We start from the raw sequence: 15,447 nt of genomic DNA, 5'->3' as shown, positions 1-15,447 counted from the left end.
TTCAGCATGTGTTGTTAGAATGTAGAGGGTATGAGGAGGAAAGGAGGACGCTAACAGCAGCGGCAGAGGAATCCAGGATGATATTAAGTGTTGGGAACCTGCTAGGAGCAGAGGCAGAAGCTATGCTCAAGCATCTTATGGCATATCTGATAGACACAGGCCTAATGGAGAGGATTTAAGTTCCCTATTTAGTTGTTTTGTTTCTTTATTTCTTTATTTTATTTTATTTTTTTTTCTTTATTTTTCTTATTATTTATTTTGTTAATTATTATTTGTATTTATTTTGAACCCCAATTTACAGTCCCACACTCCAGTCCAGTAGGTGGCGGTAATGCACCTTTGTTGGTTTGCCAACCGCCAATAAACTCCATAGAAGAAGAAGAAGAAGAAGAGGTAGAGGGCGCTAGTGATCCTTCTTGCGACTACCAGTACTGCAGGAGACAGGTACTGCAGAAGAAGACAACAAGCAGCAAGCATGCAGCAATTGTTTGCTTGCACTTTTAACATGGAGGATTACATATCTAAAATAAAACCGTTTTCTAAACTGGACTTTCAATCGAAGCAGGAGGTAATAATTAAAGGAATATCTCCAGAGACTTTTAAAATTGAAGAAAGATGAGAAAGACTGCCTTTGATCAGAAGCAGCTGCACATGGACCCATCTACAAGTAAAGGTAAGATCATAATAACGTTTTTTTTTTATTAAATGTGTTTTTAATGATAAGGTATGCGCCGGAGTGAGAAGAGGTTTTAAAATAATTAGAGCATGCTTGCTCATTCCGCATGGTTTTGGTAACCGCAGGAGTGAGAAGAGGTTTTAAATTAATTAGCGCCCCTGCGGCTATTCAAGGAAATACGGTAGTTGTCTTATCAGACAAAGTACCAGATTGAGTAATTAAAGGACTTGGAAAGTCATTTGTTGTCACATGATTTAAAGAAGCTTTTATGGTTTGCCAAAACTTTTTGGTATCATTTATATGTTTTTTGCATTCATGCAGGTAAAAATCAGACTTGGCCCTCTTAACAAGCGAAGTATATTTATTTCTAAGCTGGCAAAAGCTAAGCCAGTCAACCTCTGTCTTTGTTTTTCGAGCCCTGGCCCAAGCAACGTCTCTCTCTTTGAGAAGGTTTCCAATTGCAGAGGAAAACCAGGGATTATTTCGACCTTTAACTCTAAGTTTTCGAAAGGGAGCATGTTTATTGACTATACGTTGAAATTCATTATAAAAGTATTTCAACGCTATCTCAATATCATCAATTAAAGCAACTCTGTTCCACTGAAAGGCAGCTAAATCGTATATAAAAGCTGGGAGGCAAAAGTTTTTAATATTTCTTTTGCATGTAATAGTGGGTTTTAATTTTGGTAGCTTGCAGTTTCTTACAGCTGCAATTGTACAATGGTCACTCAAGTCATTGGCAAACACCCCAGTGCCAGTGTACTTATGGGGAGCGTTGGTTAGAATTAGATCAAGTAAAGATGATTTTGAGGAGTTTTTAGTATTGGGTCGAGTTGGAGAAGTGATTAATTGAGTTAAGTTTAGTGAGTTGCATACAGCTTTAAGGTTATCAGAAGAGGAAGTCAACCAGTCAAAATTTAAATCACCAACCAAGAAAATTTCACTAGCATTTAACCCACTCATAAAGGATTCAAGTGAGGCAAGGGCTTCAGTGGAGGCAGAGGGAGGTCTATAACAGCCTACAATTGCAATTTTCAGGTGGAATTATTTCCCATTCTTGCTTGGTGTACAGCTTAAGTTGTTCAACATTGTGATATTTTAACATTCATATTGCACCACACATTTTCAATGGGAGACAGGTCTGGACTACAGGCAGGCCAGTCTAGTACCCGCACTCTTTTACTATGAAGCCACGCTGTTGTAACATATGCAGGATATGGCTTGGCATTGTTTTGCTGAAATAAGCAGGGGCGTCCATGAAAAAGAAGTTGCTCGGATGGCACATATGTTGCTCCAAATACTGTATGTACCTTTCAGCATTAATGGTGCCTTCACAGATGTGTAAGTTACCCATGCCTTGGGCACTAAGACACCCCCATACCATCACAGATGCTGGCTTTTCAACTTTGTGCCTATAACAGTTCGGGTGGTTCTTTTTCTCTTTATTCCAGAGGACACGACATTCACAGTTTCCAAAAATAAATTGGAATGTGGACTCGTCAGACCACAGAACACTTTTCCACTTTGCATCAGTCCATCTTAGATGAGCTCGGGCCCAGTGAAGCCGGCTGCATTTTTGGGTGTTGTTGATAAATGGCTTTGGCTTTGCCTAGTAGAGTTTTAACTTGCACTTACAGATGCAGCGACGAAAGGTAGTTACTGAGAGTAGTTTTCTGAAGTGTTCCTGAGCCCATGTGGTGATATCCTTTACACAATGGTGTCACTTTTTGATGCAGTACTGCCTAAGGGATCGAAGGTCAAGGCCTTGCCGCTTACGTGCAGTGATTACTCCAGATTCTCTGAACCTTTTGAGGATATTACGGAGCGTATATGGTAAAATCCCAAAATTCCTTGCAATAGCTTGTTGAAAAATGTTGTTCTTAAACTGTTGGACAATTTGCTCATGCATTTGTTGACAAAGTGGTGACCCTCGCTCCATCCTTGTTTGTGAATGACTGAGTATTTCATGGAAGCTGCTTTTATACCCAATCATGGCACCCACCTGTTCTCAATTAGCCTGTTCACCTGTGGGATGTTCCAAATAAGTGTTTGATGAGCATTCAACTCAACTTTCTCAATCTTTTTTGCCACTTGTGCCAGCTTTTTTGAATCATGTTGCAGGCATCAAATTCCAAATGAGCTAATTTTTGCAAAAATAATAAAGTTTCTCAGTTCGAACACTAAGTATCTTGTCTTTGCAGTCTATTCAACTGAATGTACACTACCGTTCAAAAGTTTGGGGTCACCCAAACAATTTTGTGGAATAGCCTTCATTTCTAAGAACAAGAATAGACTGTCGAGTTTCAGATGAAAGTTCTCTTTTTCTGGCCATTTTGAGCGTTTAATTGACCCCACAAATGTGATGCTCTAGAAACTCAATCTGCTCAAAGGAAGGTCAGTTTTGTAGCTTCTGTAACGAGCTAAACTGTTTTCAGGTGTGTGAACATGATTGCACAAGGGTTTTCTAATCATCAATTAGCCTTCTGAGCCAATGAGCAAACACATTGTACCATTAGAACACTGGAGTGATAGTTGCTGGAAATGGGCCTCTATACACCTATGTAGATATTGCACCAAAAACCAGACATTTGCAGCTAGAATAGTCATTTACCACATTAGCAATGTATAGAGTGTATTTCTTTAAAGTTAAGACTAGTTGAAAGTTATCTTCATTGAAAAGTACAGTGCTTTTCCTTCAAAAATAAGGACATTTCAATGTGACCCCAAACTTTTGAACGGTAGTGTAGGTTGAGAAGTATTTGCAAATCATTGTATTCTGTTTTTATTTACAATTTATACAACTTGCCAACTTCACTGGTTTTGGGTGTTGTACTTGTATCTTTAGAATTTGTTGCGTGCCGTTTGGACACCCCTGATATAGATCAACTTACAACAAAAAATAACTTAATTAACATTGTTTTAGTCAGTAACAGAAATGATTTAAATTTATAAATCAATATTAGGTTATAATAGCTATTGTATTGTAAACACAGAGTGTGTTATTTTTGTAATTAAAGTGCAGAAGAGAGAACTGTTTTACTTATTTTTGTCATGATCGGTGGTCCAGATCAGTTTTTGTTATGTTCTGTTAGATTTGGACTCTTTTAGTTCCTGTTTGACACCTGAGTTTGTTTTAAGTTACCATGGCTACTTATGATTTTCACCTGCCTCTGGTGTTCGGGACGCGCACCTGCTTCTAATCAGAGGACTATTTAAGCCTGTCTTTGCCAGTCAGTCATCCGGGCGTCATTATTGGTTTCATGCCACAGTTTCGTGTTTGTTCTATGCCATAGTTAATGCTAGTTGTTTCATGCCACAGTTTTGTGTTTGTTCTATGCCATAGTTAATGCTAGTTATTTCATGCCACAGTGTCGTGTTTGTTCCATGCCATAGTTAATGCTAGTTGTTTCATGCCACAGTTTCGTGTTTGTTCCATGCCATAGTTAATGCTAGTTATTTCATGCCACAGTGTCGTGTTTGTTCCATGCCATAGTTAATGCTAGTTGTTTCATGCCACAGTTTCGTGTTTGTTCTATGCCATAGTTAATGCTAGTTATTTCATGCCACAGTGTCGTGTTTGTTCCATGCCATAGTTAATGCTAGTTGTTTCATGCCACAGTTTCGTGTTTGTTTCATGCCACAGTTTCGTGAGGTTCATGTCTATAGTTTCATGTCCTAAGTTTTTGCCTTAGCTTCCGCGTAGGATAGGCACGCTTGTCTTCGGGTTGTTTTCTGTTTTGTACCTCGTTGAGTGTAATTTAAGATTAAATCATGTTCCTACCTGCAAGTCCTGTCCGGTGTCGTCCGTTTGCTTTCCTGAGACAACGACCCCGCAGTAAGCGAAAACCACGTCGTGACAATTTTAGCAATGAAGGCCAAACAATCCTAATATAAATTAACTCCAAACTGAACAACTTCATTGATACCACATGTTTTTTTTGTCATTTTGTAATCATGCAATATTTATTCAAAAATGAAGGACACTTCCCCTCATACACAAATGAACAAGTTGGTGTTTGTTCTCCACACAAACACTTGATAACACGCCCCAGAAATTACTTTGACTGTTGCTATTATTAGATATTGTACCGCCACCAATCTGATACATTTTGGGTTTTTTTCTATTCATTTGTTTTGATATTACTCATCTTTTTACACTACTTTTCACCTCATTTTCTTTCATCACTGCATACAGCATCTATTTCCTGCTACACGTTCTCTTTACTATAAGTAGAGGTAGATTATGAAATATACAAAATTGGCCATTATATATATATATATATATATATGTATGTATAATCTACCTCTACTTATAATAAAGAGAATGTGTAGCAGGAAATAGATGGTGTATGCAGTGAAAAGTAGTGTAAAAGGATGAATAATATCAAAACATATATATATATATATATATATGTATATATATATATATATATATATATATATATATATATATATATATATATATATATATATATATATATATATATATATATATATATATATATATATATATAAAACTGTTTTTTTATTCATTATTAATATCAACTTGTCAGCTTTTTGTCATTACATGATTTCTTTGTGTGTATATATAAATATATATATATATATATATATATATATATATATATATATATATATATATATATATATATATATATATATATATATATATATATATATATTCACTACCGTTTAAAAGTTTGGGGTCACCCAAACAATTTTGTGGAATAGCCTTCATTTCTAAGAACAAGAATAGACTGTCGAGTTTCAGATGAAAGTTCTCTTTTTCTGGCCATTTTGAGCGTTTAATTGACCCCACAAATGTGATGCTCCAGAAACTCAATCTGCTCAAAGGAAGGTCAGTTTTGTAGCTTCTGTAACGAGCTAAACTGTTTTCAGGTGTGTGAACATGATTGCACAAGGGTTTTCTAATCATCAATTAGCCTTCTGAGCCAATGAGCAAACACATTGTACCATTAGAACACTGGAGTGATAGTTGCTGGAAATGGGCCTCTATACACCTATGTAGATATTGCACCAAAAACCAGACATTTGCAGCTAGAATAGTCATTTACCACATTAGCAATGTATAGAGTGTATTTCTTTAAAGTTAAGACTAGTTTAAAGTTATCTTCATTGAAAAGTACAGTGCTTTTCCTTCAAAAATAAGGACATATCAATGTGACCCCAAACTTTTGAACGGTAGTGTATGTATATATTCTAACTTGCCTTGGTGCCCTAAAATATGAGCCTTCCTTTAAGGCAACACTTGCCTTGACCTAAAAAAGTTAAAATTCGAGGCCTGCATATGCATGTCATTTTTTGAAGGCTAAAAAGTTGTTGTACTTACAGTAGGGAAGGGATTCATATGACTCCGTTCCTGGGTGTATGTTGCGTAAGAGGAAGAGGGTGGGTTAATCATTTTGCAAAGTAGTCTGCTGAACATTATGGAAAGCGCCACTCTCGGAATCACAACAAAACACATTTTAAGGTATTTAACACTCTACTGCCATCTGATGGCTAAAGTGGATAGTGCAATCACTACAATTCGTCACGTTTCATGTCTCAGGTAAACCGTGACGAATGGGCCCATATGTATGCCCTTCCTACTGAACAATATATTTAAATATGTATATGTTGTGTATGTGGCTGATTGTATTTCCCTAAAGCCATGATTGCCAAGTCCATGCTTGACAAAAGAAACACTTCCTGTCCTAATTTGAATCAGAATCAGAAGAATCAGAATCAGAAGAGTTTTTATTGCCATTGTTTGAGAACGGGATCACAAATGAGGAATTTTACTTGGCGCAATCGTGCAACATAAAACACATATAACACAGAATAGAATAACATGAGCTGTAACTGAGCTATCAGATCTTGGTGTTCTTTTAGTAAAAACAGCACCTCATGGACTCTTTAAGGTGCGGCTGGTCGAAACAGGAGAGGTGGGGAGAGGCAGATCGCATCCCAGGACCACAGTATTCAGCCGAGTGGACTGAGAGGCGGAAGTTCTGGAACTGCTGGCTGAGGATGCAAGAGACCTGTAACACAATGTCAAGAATAATACGATTTACAGCACACAAAACATCAGGTACAGTCACAAAATGTGACTAAAAAAAAAATTCAGTAGAAATTGCGTGTGAATGCTGAAAACCAAACTGAAATGCTAACAGTTAGCCAGCTAGCCAGAGAGCGTCAAGTAACAAAACATGACTCTTAGGCATATACCTGTCAAATGAGCCAAAAAAAGCTAACATGCTAATGCTAATAGTTAGCATGCACAAAATGACAAAATATTTAACTCTGAAGTGTATAGTTGTTGATTGGCAACACTAAATTGGCCCTAGTGTGTGAATGTGAGTGTGAATGTTGTCTGTCTATCTGTGTTGGCCCTGCGATGAGGTGGCGACTTGTCCAGGGTGTACCCGCCTTCCGCCCGATTGTAGCTGAGATAGGCTCCAGCGCCCCCCGCGACCCCGAAGGGAATAAGCGGTAGAAAATGGATGGATGGATGGATGGGTGTATAGTTGTAAAATTTTGCGAAAGAGCTAGCATGTTAACAATAGCATGTTGGCAAGACAGAGTAAGTAACAAAATATGACTCTGCGGTGTATACCGGTCAAATGAGCAAAAAAAGCTAAGATGCTGATGATAAAACGTTAATTGGTAACGTGTGAAATTATAAAATATTTGACTCTGATGTATATATACTTTTCACAATGACAGTGAAGCTTGGAGAGGCGTGATTGGGAAGAACGGTCGCCCGGATCTGAACCCGAGTGGTGTTTTGTTTTTGGACTTTTGTGGTCGTCACAGATTGTCCGTAACAAACACAATGTTCAAACATAAGTGTGTCCATATGTGCACTTGGCACCAGGACACCCTCGGCCACAGTTCCATGATCGACTTTGTAATTGTTTCATCAGATTTGCGGTCTCATGTTTTTGACACTCGGGTGAAAAGAGGGGCGGAGCTTTCTACCGATCACCACCTAGTGGTGAGTTGGCTCCAGTGGTGGGGGAGGATCATGGACAGACCTGGCAGGCCCAAACGCATTGTGATGGTCCGCTGGGAATGTCTGGCAGAGTCTCCTGTCAGAGAGAGTTTCAGTTCCGACACCTGGAAGAACTTTGAACATGTCACGAGAGAGGCGCTGGACATTGAGTCCGAATGGACCAAGTTCCATACCTCTATTGTCGAGGCGGCCGATCGGAGTTGTGGCCGCAAGGCGGTTGGTACCTGTCGTGGCGGTAATCCCATAACCTGCTGGTGGACACTAGCAGTGAGGGATGCCCTCCAGCTGAAGAAGAGTCAGTTTGGCTCATGCGACCCAGGAGGCAGCGGACAGGTACCAAGAGGCCCATCGGTGCGTGGCTTTGGCAGTCACTGAAGCAAAAACTTGGACATGGAAGGAGTTCGGCGAAGCCATGGAAAACAACTTCCGGACGGCTTTGAAGCGATTCTGGACCACCATCCGGCGCTTCAGGAGGGGGAAACAGTGTACTGTCAACACCGTGTATGGTGTGGATGGTGTGCTGCTGACCTCGACTGAGGATGTTGTGGATCGGTGGAGGGAATACTTCAAAGACCTCCTCAATCCTACCTACACGTCTTCCTATGACGAAGCAGTACCTGGTAAATCTGGGGTGGGCTCTCCTATTTCTGGGGCTGAAGTTGCCAAGGTAGTTAAACAACTCCTCTGTGGCAGGGCACCAGGGGTGAATGAGATCTGCCCAGAGTTCCTTAAGGGTCTAGATCAGACCTGGGCATTCTGCGGGCCGCATCCGGCCCTTTGTACGTCCCTGTCCGGCCCGCGTGAGGCCAATTATAAATTACAAAATAAATTTAAAAAAGTATCTATTTCGAGTGTGCAATACAACGGTGCTGCTTTTGTTTTGAAAAGCGTTATTTGTATTACTTCCGTGTGGACGTATGCTCGTGCGCGCAGCGGCAATCACAAATACAAAATAAATTAAAAAAAACATCTTTGTCGTGCGTGCAATACAACTGTGCTGCTTTTATTTTGAAAAGTGTTATATGTGCGTATGTCCTGTGAGGGAAGGCGCACAGCGACAAGTGATGCCCGGTTATCCCCGAGACGCTAAAAAGAGAAAAGTTGATGACGAATGGCGTGTTTTAAAAAAGACATGGACTGCCAAGTAAAAATAAAGCCGTGTGCTTAATTGTGGTACACACGTTGCTGTGTTTAAAGAATATGGTGTAACGACCTGCTGAAGTAGATGTTGTCTTCTTGAGTTGCGTAAATGAGGAGTGAGGATAGACGTGCGTGTGGAAGGAACGAGATACGTTGAGCTGTGTTAGTATAGCTTGCTCAATAAAAGTTTAAAGGCCTACTGAAAACTTTTTTTTTTTTTTTTTTTTTTTTTTTTTTTTTTTTTTTCCAAGATGGCTGCGCTTCAGAGCAGCGGCTTCGTGCGAGCGCTCCTGGAAGTGTGGACCGATTTGGCAAAAATACCCCTCAATTCAGTCAATTTCATGGCTGGCTCACAGCGTGTTCACTCCGTGATCACTTACGACCGACTTACGATTCTGGATGTGGAGAGATCGGGCCATTTTGGGCTGATAGATGCGTGTACGATGGACCTGCTCGCTAGCTTGGGAATTCTTCGCGAGCTACATCCAGCAGTGGCCTTTGAAGCAGCGGCGTCGACTTCCAGCGGAGACGGCCAGCGAAAGAGACGTAAGCGATGCGCTCGGAAGCAGAAGCGGGGGTGTCGGGCGGGGCTAACAACAAAGCTAAATGCTTTGTTGTTAGCGGGGCTAACGAAAAAGCTAAATGCTAATCCACAAAGAAGCGCTAATAAGGAGTCTGTTAAGCTAGAACTAGCCAGCGCCAGGCTGGATAATCCCTGCACACATAGCAATTCTTCTAGAATAATATACAACTCACATAATGTTTTTTCTGCGTCAGAGGTGGACATGCATTTTACTGAAGTGGCAAACAATCTAAAAATTCCTGTCATATCAATTCCTAGATATGGTCGAAATTATTTAAAGTGCACTATGCATAATAAACGTAACATTATTAATATTGCTACTACGGATACTTTCAACAAAAACTCCTCAAAACAGCCCACTACCTATAATATGGGCTTTTTAAACATAAGGTCATTGTCTTCCAAAACGTTATTAGTTAATGAAGTCATCAGAGACAACAATCTTGATGTCGTTGGTTTAGCCGAGACCTGGCTCAAACCAGACGAATTTTTTGCGCTGGGTGAGGCGTCTCCTCCTGGCTATGCGGGAACGCATATTGCCCGCCCCATTAAAAGGGGTGGGGGTGTTGCACTAATATACAACAAAAACTTTAGCCTTACCTCGGACCTAAATAATAAATATAACTCGTTTGAGGTGCTCACTATGAGGTTTGTCACACCGCTGCCTCTCCACCTGGCTGTCATCTACCGCCCCCCTGGGCCCTATTCGGACTTTATCAATGAATTTTCAGAGTTCGTTGCTGATCTAGTGACGCACGCCGACAATATAATCATAATGGGAGACTTTAACATCCATATGAATACCCCATCGGACCCTCCATGCGTGGCGCTCCAGACTATAATTGATAGCTGTGGTCTTACACAAATAATAAATGAACCCACGCATCGCAACGGTAATACGATAGATCTAGTGCTTGTCAGGGGTGTCACCACCTCTAAAGTTACGATACTCCCGTACACTAAAGTAATGTCCGATCATTACCTTATAAAATTCGAAGTTCTGACTCATTGTCAACAAACTAATAATAATAATAATAACTACTATAGCAGCCGCAACATTAATACTGCCACAACGACGACTCTTACTGACCTACTGCCTTCAGTAATGGCATCATTCCCAAATTATGTGGGCTCTATTGATAACCTCACTAACAACTTTAACGACGCCCTGCGCGACACCATTGATATTGTAGCACCGCTAAAGCTAAAAAGGGCCCCTAAAAGGCGTACCCCATGGTTTACAGAAGAAACTAAAGCCCAGAAATTATCATGTAGAAAGCTGGAACGCAAATGGCGTGCGACTAAACTTGAGGTTTTCCATCAAGCATGGAGTGATAGTTTAATAACTTATAAACGCATGCTTACCTCAGCTAAAGCTAAATATTACTCAAATCTCATCCACCTCAACAAAAATGATCCTAAATTTTTGTTTAGTACAGTAGCATCGCTAACCCAACAAGGGACTCCTCCCAGTAGCTCCACCCACTCAGCAGATGACTTTATGAATTTCTTTAATAAGAAAATTGAAGTCATTAGAAAAGAGATTAAAGACAATGCATCCCAGCCACAACTGGGTTCTATTAACACAAATATGACTGTATATACGACGGACATTGCCCTCCAAAATAGTTTCTCTCTCTTTGATGAAATAACATTGGAGGAATTGTTAAAATGTGTAAATGGGACAAAACAAACAACATGTTTACTTGACCCAATTCCTGGGAAACTTATCAAGGAGCTTTTTGTTTTATTAGGTCCATCAGTGTTAAATATTATAAACCTATCACTTTCCTCTGGTACTGTTCCTCTAGCATTCAAAAAAGCGGTTATTCATCCTCTACTCAAAAGACCTAACCTCGATCCTGACCTCATGGTGAACTACCGGCCGGTGTCCCACCTACCGTTTATCTCGAAAATTCTCGAAAAAATTGTCGCACAGCAGCTAAATGAACACTTAGTGACTAACAATCTCTGTGAACCTTTTCAATCCGGTTTCAGGGCAAATCACTCTACGGAGACAGCCCTCGCAAAAATGACTAATGATCTATTGCTGACGATGGATTCTGATGCTTCATCTATGTTGCTGCTTCTTGATCTCAGCGCCGCTTTCGATACTGTTGATCATAATATTTTATTAGAGCGTATCAAAACGCGTATTGGGATGTCAGACTTAGCCTTGTCTTGGTTTAACTCTTATCTTACTGACAGGATGCAGTGTGTCTCCCATAACAATGTGACCTCGGACTATGTTAAGGTAACGTGCGGAGTTCCCCAGGGTTCAGTTCTTGGCCCTGCACTCTTTAGTATTTACATGCTGCCGCTAGGTGACATCATACGCAAATACGGTGTTAGCTTTCACTGTTATGCTGATGACACCCAACTCTACATGCCCCTAAAGCTGACCAACACGCCGGATTGTAGTCAGCTGGAGGCGTGTCTTAATGAAATTAAACAATGGATGTCCGCTAACTTTTTGCAACTCAACGCTAAGAAAACGGAAATGCTGATTATCGGTCCTGCTCAACACCAACATCTATTTAATAATACCACCTTAACATTTGACAACCAAACAATTAAACAAGGCGACTCAGTAAAGAATCTGGGTATTATCTTCGACCCAACTCTCTCGTTTGAGTCACACATTAAGAGTGTTACTAAAACGGCCTTCTTTCATCTCCGTAATATCGCTAAAATTCGTTCCATTTTGTCCACAAGCGATGCTGAGATCATTATCCATGCGTTCGTTACATCTCGTCTCGATTACTGTAACGTATTATTTTCGGGCCTCCCTATGTCTAGCATTAAAAGATTACAGATGGTACAAAATGCGGCTGCTAGACTTTTGACAAAAACAAGAAAGTTTGATCATATTACGCCTATACTGGCTCACTTGCACTGGCTTCCTATGCACCTAAGATGCGACTTTAAGGTTTTACTACTTACGTATAAAATACTACACGGTCAAGCTCCTGCCTATCTTGACGATTGTATTGTACCATATGTCCCGGCAAGAAATCTGCGTTCAAAGAACTCCGGCTTATTAGTGATTCCCAGAGCCCAAAAAAAGTCTGCGGGCTATAGAGCGTTTTCTATTCGGGCTCCAATACTATGGAATGCCCTCCCGGTAAAAGTTAGAGATGCTACCTCAGTAGAAGCATTTAAGTCTCATCTTAAAACTCATTTGTATACTCTAGCCTTTAAATAGACTCCCTTTTTAGACCAGTTGATCTGCCGTTTCTTTTCTTTTCTTTTCTACTCTGCTCCGGGGTGGACCGCTAGCCTGTCCATCAGATGGGGACATCTCTACGCTGCTGACCCGTCTCCACTCGGGATGGTTCCCGCTGGCCCCACCATGGACTGGACTTTCGCTGATGTGTTGGACTTTCACAATATTATGTCAGACCCACTCGACACCGAGGATGTCGTTGTGGCTTGTACAGCCCTTTGAGACACTTGTGATTTAGGGCTATATAAATAAACATTGATTGATGATACTGAAATGAATTTTTTTTATTTAAACGGGGATAGCAGATCTATTCTATGTGTCATACTTGATCATTTCGCGATATTGCCATATTTTTGCTGAAAGGATTTAGTATAGAACAACGACGATAAAGATTGCAACTTTTGGTATCTGATAAAAAAAAGGCTTGCACCTACCGGAAGTAGCGTGACGTAGTCAGTTGAACATATACGCAAAGTTCCCTATTGTTTACAATGATGGCCGCATGAAGTGAGAGAGATTCGGACCGAGAAAGCGACAATTTCCCCATTAATTTGAGCGAGGATGAAAGATTTGTGGATGAGTAAAGTGCAAGTGAAGGACTAGTGGGGAGTTGAAGCTATTCAGATAGGGAAGATGCTGTGAGAGCCGGGGGTGACCTGATATTCAGCTGGGAATGACTACAACAGTCATTCCCAGCCCAAAAGACCGTTTACCTAACCCAAGGTTCATAAAGCTTATATATTTTAAAAAAGTTACGTACGTGACGCGCACATACGGTCAAGTTATCGAATGTTTAGCAGCCAAGGCTGCATACTCACGGTACCTGATATTCAGCTGGGAATGACTACAACAGTAAATAAACACAAGACATATATATACTCTATTAGCCACAACACAACCAGGCTTATATTTAATATGCCACAAATTAATCCTGCATAATAACACCTGCGTGTTTGTTATGCTAGCTCCTAGCTCCTCTGCTAGCTCCTAGCTCCATAGAACACGCCAATACAATTCAAACACCTGATCAACACACACAATCACTCAGCCCAAAAGACCGTTCACCTAACCCAAGGTTCATAAAGCTTATATATTTTTAAAAAGTTACGTACGTGACGCGCACGTACGGTACGGTACGTGTTATGCTAGCTCCTCTGCTAGCTCCTAGCTCCATAGAACACGCCAATACAATTCAAACACCTGATCAACACACACAATCACTCAGCCCAAAAGACCGTTCACCTAACCCAAGGTTCATAAAGCTTATATATTTTAAAAAAGTTACGTACGTGACGCGCACGTACGGTACGTGTTATGCTAGCTCCTAGCTCCTCTGCTAGCTCCTAGCTCCATAGAACACGCCAATACAATTCAAACACATGATCAACACACACAATCACTCAGCCCAAAAGACCGTTCACCTAACCCAGGGGTCGGCAACCTTTACCACTCAAAGAGCCATTTTGGCAAGTTTCACAAATTAAAGAAAGTAATGGGAGCCACAAAAACATTTTTTAAATTTAAAATGAAAAACACCGCATACAAAGCTTACATGCTTTGTGCTATGTTAACCGGGGGTCTCAGACACACGCACCGGCACGCACTTTAATGTGGAAATTTGATGTTAGTGCAGCCCGCGAGTTTTGAATGAATGTCGCTTGATAGCGTCATACTTGCCAACCCTCTCATTTTTCCCGGGAGACTCCCGAATATCAGAGCGTGATGACACTGCATTTGGCGCCCTCTACAGTCTGCCCTATCAGTGTACCTGCTCGGCCACAAGTGGAATGCAGCTTTAGCTTGCTAACGTAAGAGACAGCAAGGCTACTAACTCAGCAGCCACACATCTTACACTGACGGTACCAATACCCAGAATCCCATGCAGCCCTACCTCTTCCGCTCAACCAACGCACGGAGAGGGGGGGGGGGGGGGTTGATGTGTGGGGGGATTTGGTGGTAGCGGGGTGTATAATGTAGACCGGAAGAGTTAGGGCTGCATGGGATTCTGGGTAATGGTTGTGTTGTGTTTATGTTGTGTTACGGTGGGATGTTCTCCAGAAATGTGTTTTTCATTCTTTTTTGGTGTGGGTTCACAGTGTGGCGCATATTTGTAACATAACAATGTTAAAGTTGTTTGATACGGCTACCGTCAGTGTAAGCTGTGTGGCTGATGAGTAAGTATGCTTTGTTGTCTCCTGTGTGTTTTCAAGTAATAACAACATGCAACATGTGGCTGGACTGGCACGCTGTATGTAAATGCCATAGAGGACAATTACTGCAGTGCAATTAGGGCACGCCCTTTATTTAGTAATTAGAGTGTAAATAGGATTATTTTTTCCCTGGGAGTAATCTATGAGAGACACTGACATCCTTAAGTCTCCTGGGAAAATCGGGGGGGTCGGCATGTATGTAGCTGAGCCGCATCAGAGTGGTCAAGGAGCCGCATGCGGCTCCGGAGCCGCGGGTTGCCGACCCCTGACCTAACCCAAGGTTCATAAAGCTTATATATTTTAAAAAAGTTACGTACATACGCAAAAAAAAGCCAAAGCTGCATACTCACAGTAGCACGTCTGCGTCTTTGTCATCCAAATCAAAGTAATCCTGGTAAGAGTCTGTGTTGTCCCAGTTCTCTACAGGCGTCTGTGTATCCAAGTCAAAAGTCCTCCTGGTTAGAGTCTCTGTTATCCGAGTTCTTCCATCTTGACTGCATCTTTCGGGAATGTAAACAAAGAAGCGCCGGCTGTGTACTGTTGTGGCTGACTACGTTCGAAAAATACGTCCATTTCGCACCGACAACTTTCTTCTTT

At 41.0% G+C, this 15,447-nt stretch overlaps 2 protein-coding genes across 3 annotated transcripts in view; one reads left to right on the top strand and one right to left on the bottom strand.

Annotated features, from left to right (window-relative positions):
- Positions 1 to 411: 411 nt before the first annotated feature.
- The window catches only part of LOC133664640 (uncharacterized), a 52,535-nt gene continuing 37,499 nt past the window's right edge, over positions 412 to 15,447 (top strand). The window contains exons 1-2 of one of the 2 annotated variants that reach the window (XM_062069443.1): positions 412 to 673; positions 6,598 to 6,767. The gene's annotated coding sequence lies outside the window, so the exon portion shown is untranslated. The remainder of the gene's footprint in view (positions 674 to 6,597; positions 6,768 to 15,447) is intronic. The other variant, XM_062069442.1, reaches the window with a different exon arrangement.
- Positions 6,488 to 15,447, bottom strand: part of ccdc39 (coiled-coil domain 39 molecular ruler complex subunit) — a 63,988-nt gene continuing 55,028 nt past the window's right edge. The window contains exon 20 of the mRNA XM_062069337.1: positions 6,488 to 6,717. Coding sequence (XP_061925321.1) covers positions 6,582 to 6,717 — 136 coding nt within the window. The 3' untranslated portion in view covers positions 6,488 to 6,581. The remainder of the gene's footprint in view (positions 6,718 to 15,447) is intronic.

Source organism: Entelurus aequoreus, linkage group LG14 (genome assembly GCF_033978785.1).
Source record: "Entelurus aequoreus isolate RoL-2023_Sb linkage group LG14, RoL_Eaeq_v1.1, whole genome shotgun sequence".
NCBI classification, from domain to species: domain Eukaryota; kingdom Metazoa; phylum Chordata; class Actinopteri; order Syngnathiformes; family Syngnathidae; genus Entelurus; species Entelurus aequoreus.
Note: the sequence above shows the minus strand (reverse complement) of the source record. Positions and strands in the feature narration are given on the sequence as shown.